General features: G+C 45.0%; 1 protein-coding gene and 1 non-coding gene across 8 annotated transcripts in view; both read right to left on the bottom strand.

Annotated features, from left to right (window-relative positions):
• Window positions 1–17,731, bottom strand: part of LOC130402672 (ubiquitin-associated protein 2-like) — a 78,955-nt gene that overhangs the window by 2,228 nt on the left and 58,996 nt on the right. For 2 of the 7 annotated variants that reach the window (XM_056606969.1, XM_056606970.1), the window contains exons 16-28: window positions 12,187–12,424; window positions 11,912–11,951; window positions 10,466–10,595; window positions 10,205–10,262; window positions 5,155–5,377; window positions 2,917–3,008; window positions 2,568–2,618; window positions 2,358–2,436; window positions 2,067–2,261; window positions 1,650–1,820; window positions 987–1,091; window positions 506–576; window positions 134–322 (exon numbers count right to left, since the gene is read on the bottom strand). In XM_056606969.1, the coding sequence (XP_056462944.1) occupies window positions 134–322; window positions 506–576; window positions 987–1,091; window positions 1,650–1,820; window positions 2,067–2,261; window positions 2,358–2,436; window positions 2,568–2,618; window positions 2,917–3,008; window positions 5,155–5,377; window positions 10,205–10,262; window positions 10,466–10,595; window positions 11,912–11,951; window positions 12,187–12,424 (1,642 nt within the window). The remainder of the gene's footprint in view (window positions 1–133; window positions 323–505; window positions 577–986; window positions 1,092–1,649; window positions 1,821–2,066; window positions 2,262–2,357; window positions 2,437–2,567; window positions 2,619–2,916; window positions 3,009–5,154; window positions 5,378–10,204; window positions 10,263–10,465; window positions 10,596–11,911; window positions 11,952–12,186; window positions 12,425–17,731) is intronic. The other 5 variants (XM_056606973.1, XM_056606972.1, XM_056606971.1 and 2 more) reach the window with 5 other exon arrangements.
• Window positions 10,357–10,436, bottom strand: LOC130402734 (small nucleolar RNA SNORD121A). The gene has a single exon (XR_008904004.1). It is a non-coding gene; the product is annotated as a small nucleolar RNA SNORD121A (small nucleolar RNA).

Below are 17,731 nucleotides of genomic sequence, written 5' to 3'. Positions count from 1 at the left end.
GAAAATGGAGTCACTTTCTTAAGTACCGATATTCAGCGGAAGAATATCAGTGGTTGCCCAGGGGCTTTGGCTAGCGTTTATTTTTTCTAATACTGAGTGAATCGTCCACACCAAACGGTCTGAAGGACATTACCTGTCCATCCTGAGCCATGTGATGGTGCAGCAGCTGGGAGTGGGGCTGCTGGTGGGGCAGGATGTGTAGGAAGGGGGCGGGAGCGTATCCAGGAGCCCCCCCTGGGTTCAGGGGACCTGTACCCCCAAGGGCAGAAGGCAGACTGAAGGGCGGGGGTGTTCCTGTGTGGAAGCCCTGCTTGTCGAAGGACTACGGTTGAAAGAACAGAGGATGGAAGAATGGTCAAGGGACATAGTGAATGGCTGATAGTCATGCTCCAGGACTTCTCCACACGCTAGCACGACTTCTGCTCTTCAGAAAAATAGATGACGGACTTCTATGGAGAACTCAGAATACGGATACGAAAGCTAGCAGAGCAGGCGTTGGACTCACCTGGGTTTTGTTGTAAATGGAGCCTCCCATATCAGGTACTCCACTGCTGCCGGACCCAGACAGCCCTGGAGCTTATAGGAAGAGGAGTGGAGGAATGGAGAAGTCAAGTATAAAGGACACAAGATTGGAGAATTGGAAGGGAGGTAGAAAAGGAGACAAAGAAAACAAACAAGGCGTTAATTCACCAGCCCAGTGCCCATCCCCTAAAGCATCTGCAGGAGTTCATTGTTAGAAGATGAGACAGACAGCCGGTGCAGTGAAAAAAAACACTTCAGTGAGGAGGGGGTGTCTATCGTTCTCCACACACAGGCCTCCAGGCATGTGTATTGATGTACATGCAGGTGCAACCGCAAGCATGCACCAAAATGCAGCTCCCTCCAGCTGCCCTGGTGGTCCGTTGTTAAGGAGCAGGAGGCTGAGGCCCGCCAGCCTCAGAGTTTGGGTACGTGTGTGTGTGGGTGGAAGAGGGGGGTGTGGGTACCTTTCCCTGGGCCGCTGCCTGATGCCTTGACCTGGGACTGGGCAGAGCTGCCGTACCCTCCCTTATTGTACTCCCCAGCGTGGGCTTGAGACAGGTCGTCAAAGGCTGAGGGGAGGAGGAGCAAGAGGGGAGCAAAATGGAGAGGAGAGCAAAATGGAAAAGGAGAGCAAAATGGAAGAGGTGGATAGAGAACAGGAGGAAGTGAGAGAGGTGGGGGGGCAGAAGAGAACCAGCAGGAGGGAAGAGAACAAATGAAGTGAGAGAAGGAAGAAGGGGGGAGAAAGAAGCAATAAGGTAACCTTGCTAAAATGGCTGCTGGTTCTGTGCCAAGCTGTGGCTTCCTTCAGCAGGAGGAGACAAGCTGTGCATGCAGCAAAAGCAAAACACGCCACCCAAACACAGGGGACCCTACCCACACACGCACAAACGCAAACCACCTGTGGGTCTATTTTGGAATGACTAACCGCTGTTACTCTGGAGTCTAGGAATGCCACTTACACATGGCATGGGGACAGCATTAACAATACAATTATACAATTAACAATGAGTCAAATAAGAATCCCCAAATGTACCCCCCCCCGACCAATTATATTATGCTCAAAATGCCGGACTGGAAATCCCCATCCGAGAGGAGGAGAGCTTAGAGCGGCCATGGTGCAGTACCTGTGCCGTAGGCGTGCTGTCCGTAGCTGGGCTGGTGCTGTTGGTGGTACTGGCTGGAGGGGTTGGCCAGGCCCATGCTCTGCTGTTTAGCCGTGGCAGGAGGAACGAAGACCGTTGGGCCATACTGGAAGGCAGAGGGCACTCCGGGCATGCCGGCGTAGTAGGGCAGTCCTGTGAAGGTTTCCAGGTTTAACAACTAACAAATACATTAGATTCCCACAAAATCTAACAAATACATTAGATGAAAATATAAATAGACTGCCCCTACAAATTAAACACATGCCATAATGCAAGGTCAGAGGAAGCAAAAAACACCCATTTATTCTCAAAATTTCTCTTTACAACTCTCTAATTTAATCTACATCAGCCTGAAGTTCTAAAATGTATAAGCCAACCTGTGTACAAGGAGTCCCTTACCAGTGTATCCATAGCCTGGGGGGAGAGGGGGGTTAAGGAAGGCCTGGTTCTGGGTCTGCTGGCCCTGGCTCTGTGCCTGGCTCTGGCCTCCAGCCTGGAGGGGCTGCTGACCCTGAGACTGCACCCCGCCTGTGGACAGGCTGGTGGGGGGGGCCGGGGAGGACGAGTCTCCCCTGCCAAACTTAGTGGCTTCACCTGGTTCAAAGCACCGGTTCAGTCATTACACACACTTACTACGCATGGGAGAGGGATTTTGAAGTTCAAGTATTAGATAATAAATTGGCGTTTTACCAGAGTAGGGATTGTTGGCGAGACCATCTCTACCAGGCATTGCCGCCGTCGTACCAGGGAATGTCATACCATAGTAGTCCTATAGAAGAAAACAAGATTATAAGATTACGTTTTTGACTTAGAGACCCCTTGTGCATTGCATTGATACAAGTAATCTAGGCGAACCAAGTTATTCTAGCTAGTGCTTCCATGACACTAGCGAACACTGACCATGGGAAGGCGGGATTGGAGCATCTGCAGCTCTTCGTAGCCATAGATCTGCTGCAGAGTAAAACAGATCAAACTTTTAGAATTGTCAAAGGAGTCAGTCTAAACATCAACAATAACAAGTCTTTCCAAGGAAAAGGAGGCAATTATGGTTGCAAACATTTGACAGGAAAACAACGTGCATTGATTAAAGCACACTGAAGCATTCAACTAAACAAGATGCTGGGAAAATATATATACATGTAAATATTCCACAAGAATACAGGCACTGAATAAGTGATGATTGATCGAAACCTACTACCAAAGCTGACATCATTAATAATACTTTATGAAGCATGAGAGCATAAGTTACCGGGTAGGCAGGAAGCAGACCACCAGGGCCCATGATGTACTGGTTGGCCAGCAGGGGAGGGACTCCCTGGGCCAGGTTAGGGGGAGCTTTACCTTGGTGACAAAAGGAGAAAAATAACACTTTGAGAGTTGTACTCGAAAAGCAACCAATTTAAATTCTGTGGAGGATAAAAAAAAACGTATATATATATATTTTTTTAAAAGGGTGCAGATAAGACTTAAAGGTTTTGGAATGCCTTTCAATTTTAATAAAAATTTAAAAAAAATGCCTTCCATAAAAAGGCACACTGCAGCTGCAAGTGGAAGCATTATGGTTGGCCGACTGCTTGAGTAGAACCGCAAACAAACTCAAATGGACTTTTGGGTCTTGAGGTGGAACGGTTTCAGAAGGACTGAGCTAGAATAACCATTCCTTAGTGAATAGTTTGAATGCAGCATTTGATTTAAATATGAATGGTGTGTTCAAGGGAAGGAACTCGACACCATATCAAACCAACCATTTTGCAGCAGTCCAAGGACCAAACAATTATAGGTTCTAACAATTGCTTGTTAGTACAACATCTTCGACTTCAGTGTCATTTTGCAAAACAATTCTCATCCTTGCCATGCCTTCATTGTCAGACAAACAAAGAGTAAACCTGGGTGGTCACCTCCCGGTTAACAGACCTGGGCCCCGTTTCCCGATAACGATGCATTTTCGCTCGTACGATCATTCTCACGATGGATCTTGCGATCCATAGTGAATTTCTTTGGAGTTTCCCGAAACTCATGAACATGAACGTGTGGGGAGTTTCGGTCATGACGTTTGTAGGATTGCAACAGTCTACTGACAGTGCTGAAATGGGCTCCGTAGGAGGGGGAGACGCAGGAATGTCTCAGAAAAATGGGTTTAAAAAGGGTTCAAATATCTCCCCATCAAGGCCAACAGCAGAGTAGCCTACAAAAAGAATGGACTGCAATAATATGAATGCTAAAGATATTAAAACACAATTGATTAGGCCTAGTCCAACATATGCATCAGTCCTAATCCTGATTGCACTTTGCGTACATTTTTTTTTTTCGGTTAGGAGAGCTTGGTGTAGTTCCTGCCCATATTGTTGGGCAGCATGATGTAGGCTATAGGCCTTTTTACACTGCAAAGCCGGTTCCGTCGCAACTTGGCACGCCCGGCGATATCACCTTCTTATCTCAAGTTTCCTGGGTAAAACCGAGGGGGTCAGATCCCCATTTCGTCACGGCGCAGGCTTTCTTGTTTCACAGGAGAAGGTGGGGCTGCGCACGGAGTCTAGACCTCTTTAGAATAATTTGCATAGCCCTACTCCCGAATGTTTTTATTTTTTTTATGAATGAAGACACCCGAATGCAATAATCAGTTCACGTCTGAGTGTAGACTACAAACGCGATTAACTATGGTCAGGGATGTTCGTTACTGTCTAGACACAGTCCAATAAATAGTGAACTTCATCACAGCCTCACAGAAGCGCCTACAGTGCTTAATGCAAACATTCGCAACAAAAAACGCCTGCAAAGATTATCCGACACCCGCTGGTCTTAGCATGATTCATGTCTACAGTAGTCTATGTCTCCTGTCATGGATCAATATGAGGACATTTTAACCACGATGGTTGAATTTAAATCAGAGGGAGACAGCAAGTGCAGCTCGAATGCGACCTCCCACACAAGAGCAATGGCATCATTTGATTTTATTATATGCCTTGTGACGTGGCGTTTGATCAGTAGGCCTACATTTCGGCTGTGCATGTATTTTTTTAATTTTAAATTGCTGCAATAAATTATGTTGGTGTTGACCTCTATCTTTGCTGTTTAAATCTAACAGCAGTCTATGAGTAATATATCGGCGGTAACCAATGTTTTCGGTTGCGAAATTGCGCCAGCTGGGCATTCCGTGGTATTGGATGTGTTTTACTAAAACGCATCCAATACATGGAATGTCCGCTGGTGACGCTACTCGGGCTATAGTAGGCTAACGATGCTTTTAGCACCCTACTACTACCCATGGAGTCGTCGTAAGCTACAGGCGTTTACACGACGTTCGTTACCAACAATGCTTTCGGGAAACGGTGTGAAAACTGCACAATGCTCTTACGACGCACTTCACGAACCACTTAGGCTAACGATGCTTTCGGGAAACGGAGCCCAGGACTGACCAGTGGTCACCTCCCGGTTAATAGACAAGGACTGACAAGTGGTCACCCCCCGGTTAACCTAACAGACTGACCAGAAGTGGTGAGCAGGGGCGCTGTGCGACCGCCCGTGGCTGAAAGAACGGTGTTGACATTATTTGAGACGTTGGCGGTAAGGCCCGGCGCGCCCCCGGGATGGAGGCCGTTGGAGCTGCCACTGCTGACGCCCATGTGAACCATGGGACTTGGGTGGACCGGCCCGCTGGACAGCGAGGAGAAGCCATGCATCCCACCACCGCTGCTGTCCTCGCTGCTCATCTGAGGGGAAAAGGTTAGAGGGAGCGGTTCAACAGCAGTCACATAAGGTTATATGATGATGACCACTAAAACCTTTTTAGACCAAAATTCCTTTTTTGGATGTTGGTGGCAACTAGGGGTGTGAACGGTTACAAAAAATTGTTAATGGTTACACAACCAAAACGAGATCTGGTAAATCGTGAAAAATGAATTAAACTGTAATCAGACAACGCGGTTACATGCTTTAGACCAGTGGTCAGCTACCTTTTCAGGGTATATGCAGGAATCATAGAGATAAATTTACTACCTTTTACTCCCTTTTTTACTACCTCCACAATATTTTTTACTACCAACACGACATCAAGCAGCAGGGCGGGGAGTATGCAAAGTACCACTTACAAAAAATTGATGATAGAGGTACATTTGCGGGTGCGGGATGATACACTGCACTCCCGCAAATCAAATATGAGGGTAAAGTAAAATATAAAAATGATCATGAAGCCCTCATCAATAAGCAAAACCTACTTTTCCAACAACTTTTCCTTCATGGTTGAAGCACCAGCTGATTCTTTAACCTTTCATTTTTCCTTTAGACGTGCTGGTACTGACCTGCAGAGTTTTTATTTTTTTTAAATGTGACTGTTTCGTGTTTCAGTTACAGAGGCCTATTTAATGTTTTGTATGGTTGAAAACATGCAAGCTTACCAATAAATATGTTGAATTTAATGAATTATATGCGCGCTCGTTTTTTCCAAGCCAATGGACAGGCCTTTCCTGAGACAGAAAGTAAACATCCATCCTTGCGGGCATTTGCGGGCGGGAGCGGGATATAATATAGATGCGGGCGGGAGCGGGACTAAAAATGACAGCTCTTTGCAGGAGCGGGTGGGAGCAGCAGCAGTGGGAGCAGCACTGTACAAGGCGGGAGCGGGAGCGAATATTGTGACACTCGCAGACCTCTAATAGAGAGCTGCTCCCCCTTCGCACGAAGCCGCTGCTGGTGAATGCTCGAAGCGTTTATGATTTAATCGCTTTAATGCCGTTCCATGTCAAGTTGATCGTTTTTTTGCACAACAAGCAAAAAGCTTCTCGGTCATTTCCCATCACGGGTTTCAGCCAGTCTTTAAATGTCGGGTCGTCAACCCATGTTTGCGAAAACTTGCATTTACCCATTCTCTCATAGAGCTAGAAACTCAGCCGTACAGAACTCTGAGGGGAAAAGGCGGAAAATGTAGCTGGTGTTGCACCGAATTCTGCGACCCACTGCAAAGTGTGGCCCCAGGGGGCGCAGTTGCACATTTTCTGCAACATGCACGTGTGCATTATAGCAAAAAACATAAATAAAACTTAAGATCTCCGGTGGGTCTTTCTTTTCTTGATACTAACATTAATTCTAAACAGCATTTTACACAGTAGCCTATAATAGGAAATGCTCAAAGGTAAATCAGCGAAATTTAACCATGACTGTAGCTTTTTATGGGTAAAGAAGCAACGGTGAAGGACCCTACTAAACGCCCTATCCATTGTATGGGTCTGTAAAATGCTAATCAAATCAATCAAATGTATTTATTAAGCACCTTTAACCACTTGAGGTGCGGCCACACCAGACGCGTATCTCGCATAATTTTTACGCGAGATACGTGCGTAAAATGTTGCTTGACCATTTTGTGTCAAAAATGGTCACATGCGCGCAATACGCGCCATACGCGCATACGTCACTCGCCTAGATGAGTCCAATGTCCATGCAAGTGAACGGAGCGTTCCCTCTTTTTCATAACTATCAAACCAAATGTTATGTTACTATTTCCACCCAGAATAAAGAAAGTTGTCGGCCGTGGCCGTGGCCGTGTGTGTGTGTGTGTGTGTGTGTGTGTGTGTGTGTGTGTGTGTGTGTGTGTGTGTGTGTGTGTGTGTGTGTGTGTGTGTGTGTGTGTGTGTGTGTGTGTGTGTGTGTGTGTGTGTGTGTGTGTGTGTGTGTGTGTGTGTGTGTGTGTGTGTGTGTGTGTGTGTGTGTCTTGCCCCAGGATGAGGCTCCTCACGGTAAAGGCTCCAACGTGTGTGTGTGTGTTGCCCCAGGATAAGCTGCGCTGGAGTCCGAGGTAGGAAACCCAAACGCCGCCGTGTTTGGGTGATAGAGTTTAGATCGGGTTAGATTAAATAATCTCTGATATAAATAACAATAATCGGGTTAAATAACTTCACATGGTGTGTCTGGTGTGTTTCCAGCATTCATAGTGTTGATCAGCAGAGAAATAGTCTGCCAAGACGTTGAGGTTGCTTAGTAACCAGAGACTCTGTCCATGCAAGTGAACGGAGCGTTCCCTCTTCGTCATAACTATCAAACCAAACATCCTTCACATTCACAGAGCGAACATTATGAAAGTAAAATGCACATTTCTCGCTAGAAATGTTTCCATAAAAGCATTTAATGGCGTAACTATGTTACTATTTCCACACAGAATAAAGAAAGATGTCGGCCGTATGCTTCTGTCCAAGCTCACTACTCTCTGCCAGTGACGTCGGGTCAAGCTCAACGCTGATTGGGCAACGCGGCTAATCGTCAGACGCGTATCTCGCGTACTTCTCGTAAAAAGTTCCATTTTTTGAACTCTTGAAATGTACGCGATATACGCGCGTATAGCGCGTAAATATACGCGCCACACGCGCGTACAATGTTGCTTATACGCGTATTACGCATAATACGCGTATTAAACCAATGGTTCCCTATGGAAAAAATGGCGATTTTAGACGCGAAGTACGCGAGATGCGCGTCTGGTGTGGCCGCACCTTTAGTCTTCGGGCCATTTTTGGCCATTTTTTTGTTTTTGCACTGCGCCTACTCTAGAGAGCACTGCTCCTTCATAGTATGACCTCTAATCACATGCTTGGTCTCTTTCGAAAGCTGAGAACCTGTAGAATTTTATGACATTATCAGAATAACTGTATCATGTACTCTCACAGTGCTGGGAGGACTACAATATTGTTTTTCCTCCCGGCCGGTTACACACAACTCCAAAACCAAGCTGATTGTAGTACCCTGGGTAACTCCATATCCCTTGGAAACACTACTGAGCCCTAGCCCTAGATACTGTGATGCTTTGTGTAAAAGCAGATCAACAAAGCATAAAAGATGAAGTCTCCAGCTCCTTTTATGTAATGATATGTCCATTCGTTCTGGTCAGGGTCCTTTTGGAGACTCCAAAAAAGACCTTTGGCTACCCAAAATGCATACTGTAAACAAAAGTGAACCCAAACATGTAGAAGCATAATCTTGGTCTCAAATGAAAGGTTACCCTCTGGGCTTTCTTGTGAACCATTTAGATAGCATACCAGATGTTCTGATATGTAATGAGACAGGTATAATCACACAAAAATCAAATTTTTAGCTATCCGACTCTGGGGAAGAGCCTGCTAGTTTACGCACACCCCTTCCGCATTTGTTTTCTCAACCACACGTGAGACGTTGTTTGACATGCTGGATATCGTCAGAGAGGTATTTTCATTGGCTATTAGGATATCTAAGGCCCGTCCCCGACCCTTGCTGTCTGCTGGTGTAGCTGTCAATTAAATTATACATGCCCCGTTTTGATAGTGATCGCCTCATTGGCTTGTAAGGCTTGTAAACAATGAAGTATTGGTCTTACAGACATTTTGGAGGGCTCTCTGTCACCATGAGACCCTGGCGAACACAGTGGATTCAATGAATCAGACGACAATAGCGACGACAATAGCGGAATTCAAACCCTGAATCGCAGTTTTCTACAAAAAAAACATAGTAGCGTTTCGGTTTTCTATTTTTCGGCTGCTTTGTATAAGATGGCTTGTGCATATATACAATGTAATTACACTAAAATAATATCGATATTCGATTTCTGCGGACTCTTATGAACATATGAAGTATCAACTCATTGCTAAGGATATCCACAACGACGATAAAGTTAGAATGCACCAAGTGAGGAGGAGGAGGGTGAGGGGGGCTATTTTGACCTAAGACACTTAGGATATTTTTGATCTATATTCGCTAAACATATTTATTCCACCATATGGTTGACATTGGATGAGATTCCTGAGATTCTAAGCTTTCAAACGGTGTATGACATGACTATAACACTCAACTGTATGATGCCGAAAATTGACCCAGCATGTTGGGGGGAAGGGCTGCTGTAACGAAAACTTGCCCACCGGCGGGATTTGACGATTAAGCGGTTAATAAAAAGGTAATTGGTTGGGGGGAGATCTTATGTTTTACGCATGTTTTTGTCATGCCTGTCTGCGCTTCAGACTTGTGCATATTGCAGTAAATATGCAACAGCGCCCCCTGGGGTCACACTTTTCGGTGGGTCGCAGAATTCGTTGTAACACCGGCGTCGCCATAGCAACCAGCGACGCCAACTCTAACGGCTACTCAGTTCAGGTCCTGTTAGCACCGTATACTGTATTTTTTAGGCTAGATGAAGTTAAAACATGCAAACAAAAAAATGGAAACTCATTTTATATTGAGGTGGTGGTGAAAAATGTACTACCAAGTCTAATGGATTTTGTCACCTTCTACTACCTTTCAAGGGCCTTAATTTAAAAAATGTTACTACCGCGCGGACACCCTGCTTTTCAACATGCAGTGCCAGTTTGACATTTTCTCGTTAATGAGTGAAATAATTAATGACACTTGTATGTATCTAATGTATAGCAGCATTGCACTGCTATGGTGATGGGTATAAAAATAAAAATCACATCTCAATTTCAACTTATGCAAGTTGAAATTGACCTATATTCCGTAATTTTTTTTATTTTTCTTCCCCATTTCACATAATATAAATCGAAGTGTGTATTGCGTTGATGTTTCCTTACAGTGAGGCTGGAGCTCGTCCCGAGTGTAGATCCAGATGAGTGAGTGCTAGTCATGTGACTGATAACAAAAATAAGACGTTAGAACATTAGAATCTAAACCATGTTCATTTGAATCATTTCTTAATAATCAAATCAAACCCCCTTAAGAATGGCCATTGGAGATTCAGACAACCAATAATTCCACATAAAATGCATTCAGATATGTGCTTGTAACCATCATTATCTCCAGCGTAGGCCAGAGATGGGCCGTGACCGTCTCACCTGCTGAGGGATGGGAGAGGTGCTTGGTGGGAGGGGGTCACTACAGGGGAAGGGATGTGGTGGGTGGGGCCACAGTCACTAGTCATCACAGGAGACTCCGCCTTCCCCACTTTAGATGCAGAAGACATACCTGGTGAACATGAAAAAAACACAACGAGAAATGAAAGGCATACCCCTTTCACCTCCACTCATACAAGTAGCAGAGATGGGACAAAGTCACTGTTTGGCAAGTCCCAAGTAATTCCCAAGTCATGGCAGTCAATACCGAGTCAAGTCCCAAGTCAAGCCAGGGAAAGGCAAGTCGAGTCCAACTCCAAGTCACACCAAAGCCAGGTCGAGTCCAAGTCCCAAACTCCCAAAGTCTTGAAACATGTATTTTTACTGAATGTCATTATTAGGCTATTGATCATGATTTCAACATATCACTTTAATTTACAGTGTCATATCCTATCAATGCAATTATAATGTGTTCATTGTTTGTCTTCAAATGTGATATATGCGCATGCGCCAAGATCGTATGTTGATAAAAGTAGCCCAATAGGGAAGGAAAACCGCCCAATCTGGCAACTTTGCATGAAGGTCGTCAAAATGTAGCCCAATATGTTGGTAAAAAACACCTAATCTGGCAACACTGCTGAACGTCCTCGTCAATGTAAATCTATGAGACCAACTGAAACGAAGCCGATATGAAACTTAAACTGATTCTGAAGAAAGCATAAATGATATCGAAATTCCGTTTAGATATTATTGAACATACGCGTGTGTAGATGTTAAATTTTTTTGAACAAAGGTAAACGTTTGAAAAATTTCAGACTGGCCAGACGGCTTCAATGGGACCAACTCAAAACGCAGCCGATATGAAACTATTCTGAATAAAGTATAAATGATATCGAAATTTCGTGTAGATTTGTCTTCGCTCGCTGTTTTTTTTTTTTCAACTTCACGGAAGTGAATGTGTCTTGGGTGCCTAGCCCTCCAGGTGGGAAATATGTTAGATATCTAAAACAATAAATGTTCTTGACTCAAGACATGTCGATTCATTACAAGTCAAAGAGGAAAGTCAGAGTCCTGTGACTCGAGTCGTCCAAGTCCTGTGACTCGAGTCGTCCACGTCCTGTGACTCGAGTCGTCCACGTCCTGTGACTCGAGTCCACGTCCTGTGACTCGAGTCCACGTCCTGTGACTCGAGTCCACGTCCTGTGACTCGAGTCCACGTCCTGTGACTCGAGTCCACGTCCTGTGACTCGAGTCCACGTCCTGTGACTCGAGTCCACGTCCTGTGACTCGAGTCCACGTCCTGTGACTCGAGTCCACGTCCTGTGACTCGAGTCCACGTCCTGTGACTCGAGTCCACGTCATGTGACTCGAGTCCACATCTCTGACAAGTAGCATCCACTAGCGCTGCCATTCAAGGAGTTTGAATGTGCTGACAATCTGAATACTTACAATCCTGGGCGCTCTGCGTCTTCATACCATTGAAGCCATTCTAGAAGACAAACAATAGTAATGTTCTTAGAACTCAAGTTCTAGTAATGTAGGCTACACCGTCTAGGCTTCGTCTAGCACGCCAAGATGCTCCCTTGCGAGCGTGCACAGGACAAGCCCATGACGGCATAGCCTACATGAAATAGAGTAGGTTTTCTTCATATAAATCCTCAGCCATCTAAAGACATTTTAAATGACACCATATGTAAACAAATCAAACCAAAGTAATGGCTCACCGTCAGGGCTCCTGTCACTGAGGGCATGTCTTTGTTTTGGGAGAAGCCAAGATGGGGGGGCAGGGACCGGGGTCCGGTGCTGTCCACCCGTCCCATAGAGGGAGCTGAGGGGGAAGCCCCGGCACTGGGCAGACCCAGGGAGGGGGAGGGAGTGGCACTGGGTAAGCCCAGGGAAGGGGAGGGGAAGCTGGGATCAGACACGGCCAACGGTAGCGTAGACATGCTGCTAATAGGTTCACTGGAAGACAAAAGAATTACATTGATCAAATAAAAGGCCCAGGCTGTTTCCCAATGTCAAGGAAGCATGCTCAACGGCCGCCCTTTTAAGGACGCTACGTCATAGAACGCCGACAAGCACTGTTCCAATGTTGAGGACACTCGAAAGCCGCGCCATTTTTGCGTCCTTTGTTTTTGAGAATTCCGAGATTTTTCAAGGATGCATCGCTGCATCCTAGACGAGCCAAAACTACCCACAATCCTCTGCGTTCACTGGGCGGGTTCTTGAAAATGGCAGAGCAGTACACGTTCAAACGAAGTGAAGTTATATCCGTTTTCAGAAATATTTTGTGCCGTATTGCTTTTTATAGATTCATCATGTTAATGCAAATAATCAAGCCTAAAGACCTGTGCCACTTTTCAAACGTTTGCAACTTAATGATACGTTGCTATATTTTGCATGGACGTAGCTGGTGTTAAACACCACCGTCACCAATGTCAATTTACTCACACAAGATTACATTATTTATGTATACCTATTTATGTTTGTATTGAATCGTTTTTTTTAGGGTCAGCCCAGCAAACTGAGGCTTTCGTGCGCCTTAAGGTGGCGCACAAACATTTGTTTACCGGTGGAAGGGATAGTGCCACTATCCAATTGCAATGTTTGTAATTTTTAATGAACGTATATAATTGTATTTTATATGATATACTTATGTGTTCAAAGCACTGGTAGATTGTAGGCATATATGAATGAATGAATCAGGTCAGTTAAATAATATATCCAAATAAATACACGTTTATCATCTTTGTCTTTTTCTCCCTGCATAATAGTAATCAACCGTACTGTAAATGTGATGCATGAATTAAGTTCAGACAATTTCACTTAGTTTTATAAAAATTGAATGGATTTTCCTTTTAATAAAGACAATTCGATCAACCACAACAAAGCTTTTGTGACTTCCCCAAAGAGGCTCCATGCGAAGGAGAAATGACCGCATTCATAACAGACAAAAGTCAAATAAATATCGATCAGCTTGATTGCTGCCATGTTTTATTCTTAAGCGCACATGTGTTTACAAGCGGACACGCAGTATTAAAAAGCGGAAGCAGAAGCGCTTCCACACTACCAAGTCGTTCCCAAAGTCCGACGTTACAAACGCTAGGAAGCACTCGAGCTAGCACTCTAGTCTCATCTCCATAGGACGCGACTAGCAAGGACGCGTCCTAGCAGGGCTGCAGCCTTCACTTTGGGAAACAGCCCCACACAGCACATCCAGCCTCCATTGTTTACCAACTGCAGCAGGAATAGGCCCAGACAACCATAGGCATTTTTACACTGCCAAGCCGGTTCAGTCGCGGTTTGGCACGCCCGACAATTTCATTGCCTTGCCTGTGTAAAACCGAAGGGGGTAAAATCCCGTCGTCACGGAGCCTACTTTCTTGGTTCACTGGAGAAGGCGGGGCTGTGCACGGAGAGAAGACCTTTATAGAATATTTTGCATGCAACAAATGTTTTTATTTTTTTAGGATTCATGAGACTCGTGCAAGCATGAGTCTCTGAGTGTAGGCTAAAAACGCGATTATCTACAAGTGCAATGACGCCAACCTATTCTTTTCTGTAAACGTGGACCGTGCCGGGGAAAAGGCGTGCATAAGACGGGCATATTTGGCAGTGTAAAAAAGTTTTTTATATGTTTGCAACACGGTTCATTCAGAGATATTAATCATACATACTTAGTATGGTTATTAACTAACAAATCTTTAGACTTAGATAGGTGATCTTAAGATGTTCTCCCAAAAAAGGCAAGATTTGTATGGACTCACGTCTTACAAAAGACCTGAACCTATGAGGTCACACTTCCCTCAGTCAAATAGCATACAGTGTTTACCAGTGGAGGCTTCTCCATTGAGGAGAGGGTGGAAGATCCTCCCTAACATTGTTGAGAATAAAAAAAAAAATAGATTGCCCAGACTACTGTAAAGAATGAATGCCCTTAAATATGACTACTTTAATGCCTTTGAGTACATAAGGTTTGTTTCCCTGAGTAAAGGGACATTAGCTCCCCCTATCGCCTATTGACAATTACTTCAGGGAGGAAGGCCCTCCCTCAGCCTCCATTGACTCCCATTCATTTCCCCAAAAGTACTGGCGGCCGGTGAATAACATGGGTTTCAATGGGAGAGAGGAGGAAAGTCCTCCTCTGAGTGGGTGTGACCTTAAGGCGTCTGATTCGCGCAAAAATCTATTCGGGCTGCGCTATGAACCAATAAGCAGGATCCCTGGCTGGTGAGCGGTATTGCCAGATTGGGCAGATTACCCACCCAATTGGGCTACTTTTAACCACGTTAGGATGTGAAAATTATCATTGGGCGGTAAATCTGCCCAATCTGGCAACGCTGTCAATAACAAACCCACTCTACCTGCATTGCCGTTCAGTCTAATGCCGCGTTTCCACTGCAGGGTGCGGAACGGATCGGATCGCAAAGGTGCGGTAGGGAGGGGGCGGTATAGCCCAGCTCAGTTCCGAGGTCGCGTTTCCACTGCCGACAGTACCCTTGGTGGTAGGCCGGATGTCGATCGCCGCGGCAGCTACGTAAACATCGTAAACAACGTAAACGACGTTTTCCTCCCCAAGAATGCAGACGAACGTCTCCACCTCCTTGTTCGCCCAAGCAAGCTTTTTACGCGACATGTTAATTGTAAAGAATAATACCTCGAGGCTACTGTTTGTTTGTTTTTATCCCCGCGTCACCCGGAAGTGACGATTCTGTCGACCAATCAACGGAGTGGGGGTGTAGCTAGAATTTCACGGGACCATTTCAGGCGTCTGGTCTCGTTTTGGGTACCACAACGGAGGAGTCCCGAGAATGGGGCCGGAACGGGTACGGCAAAGTCCGGGTCACGCCCACTTTTGGCGGTGGAAACGCGACCCGACCCGCACCTTTGCGATCCGATCCGCACCCTGCAGTGGAAACGCGCCATTAGAGACGCAAAGCAGGTGAAATCATCTGAAGGATAACGAGATTCTAACATTTGCGAATAAAGTGTACAATGGAAACTTTGTAAACAGAGGACATTGTTCATGCTTAATTACAAAGCATTCCATTCATTTAGTTACAGTGTTAAGTTAGCGACCAAAGAAAAAAATCGAGGTCACCAAAAGTAATGGCAACGTCAGTATTGTTAGTGCTACATGGTTTGCTAGGTACTCATGGCTTACTGGTAGCATTACTAGCAATCAACTGTATTGCTGGCCCTGTTTGCTAATAAATAATGGCAAACCGCAAATGTGGTCTGTTCATGGTTTCACTGATGTCAAAGATATTTATAGGACAACCAAACGCCACGACAAGTGTCAAGTTCACGTTGGTGCTGCTATGCGACATTCCTTGCTAAGCACCATGCCTATAGATCAGGTTGTTTGAAATAATGTTCTCGTTCTTTTACTAGTTTGTTACTCCGACCGTTCCGTTTGATATTGTAGAAAGGGTGAATGATTCAGAGCATGATGCATTTTAAATGGCATCATTTTTGGTCTTGAGTCTTTTCTTAAAACAATTGTAACAAAATAAACATAGGTAAATTACAACCAATAACTTCAGTTATTGAGGGCAAAAATTGGCCCAGTTTTTTTTATTTACTTGTACAAATCAAGAGTAGGCCTGATTTGACTAATGGGCTTTGCATCCTTTCCTTCTGCCCTTGTAGTCCATTTCAAAGACATGCTGCCCACCAGCTTTCAAATTACAGTGATGCCACTGGTGGCTTTGCATCAATTTTATTCACATAATGTGATTTTGAAATCCTAACGTGATTTTTAAATATAAATATCGTTCTGTTCATTCATCTCCGCATATCACTCGTTCGCACACGCACACAGAGACAAGCATGCATACGTGCCAATGGTGCGCGGGTATACACTGCCACTTATTGGATCAACCCGCGTATCACTGATGCATGCACACGCAGTGACAGCTGATTCGCACCTCCTCCTCTCAACGAGCCTACAAAGGAAAACCCGAAGCAGCGGGATATTTGGCACAGTGAAGACGGTCGGCGACATCTGAAGTTTACCAATGTGTGCTCAAACACACCTGCCCAAAACGATTGTTGACTCAGAAAAGATAATGTTAGCCTTATGAACTCAACCTTATTGATATTGAACATCCCGCACCCCAAGTCAGCATAGACAACGTTGGTAGCGCTTTTTCCATCTAGATTCCACTTGGGTTTTGGATTGTCGAGGCTGTTAAAGTAGTTAACTATTATTAATGCTAACCGGGAGCAAGTTCTGATCCGCGCAGACTTCATACGTCATACTTGTTAGGTAGGTTGGAGTTGCTTGCAACCATTTCCAACCAAACGTGATTGTCATTTCATGCGTGAATGGACGAGCAGGCGGGCTCTGGTGCCATTTCGGTTAAGACAAACTATGAAACATTGCCGTTGCTATGCAACCTTGACTGGGAGAGTCTGGAAGTCCTAAGTAGGCGCAGATCCGCGATAGCATAATGCTTCTTCATAATAGTGAACTACTTTAACGGCAACGACAATACAAAAGTGTATTCTAGATGGAAAAAGTGTGTAGTTCAAAACCTGAGCAGCTTTTACTTCTTCGCCACCTACAGAGTTTGTCACGGACGATCATTCAAAACCCCCATGTTATTTTCCATTGACATTTAAACATGGAGCCAAGAGCCTCGGAGGCGGGACTTATTCTTGGTCTAGGTCTATAGGGTTGCGAAGTCAGCCCGGAAGGGGCTCCATGAATGGGTTTCAATGGAGAAAATAATTATCTTCTGGTCCCAGTATTTATATGCCCCGGATTACACGTATGTTGTTTGTGGATTTAAATGATAATTCTACATGTCAAGAGTTTGACCGTTTATTGTGCAATTGTTCAGTTAAAGGCTGTAGAGAAAACACAATGAGAAAGACTACACGTCTCGTATGTGACATCACGCTCCCTGCGACTGGCGTGGACAAGAACGACAATTTCCCCATCGGCATAACTAAAACTCTCCACATAACCCGACTTATAATGGTTTTCACCTCTTGATGCTTTTATCCTCCCCTTGGAAAAAAGCAGTGACGTGGAGCAGAGATCGCCATGTCTGTACCGGAGTTCGAAGTGCGGGTGGGGACGTATACCATTCGCGACAAGAGAAGCGACGAGCTGTAGTTCACAAAGCGATCTCAGAAAACCTAACATTATTAAACTTCTTTGCGAAATTTTTCTTCGAATGAAAAGTTATCATTTAAATCCACAAACATGTGTAATCCCAACCCGGTATCACGTGATTTCGTGCTCAAGCGCACAAACGT

Source organism: Gadus chalcogrammus, chromosome 13 (genome assembly GCF_026213295.1).
Source record: "Gadus chalcogrammus isolate NIFS_2021 chromosome 13, NIFS_Gcha_1.0, whole genome shotgun sequence".
Lineage (NCBI taxonomy): Eukaryota > Metazoa > Chordata > Actinopteri > Gadiformes > Gadidae > Gadus > Gadus chalcogrammus.
The sequence above is the reverse complement of the archived record's forward strand: the minus strand, read 5'-3'. Positions and strand labels throughout refer to the sequence as shown.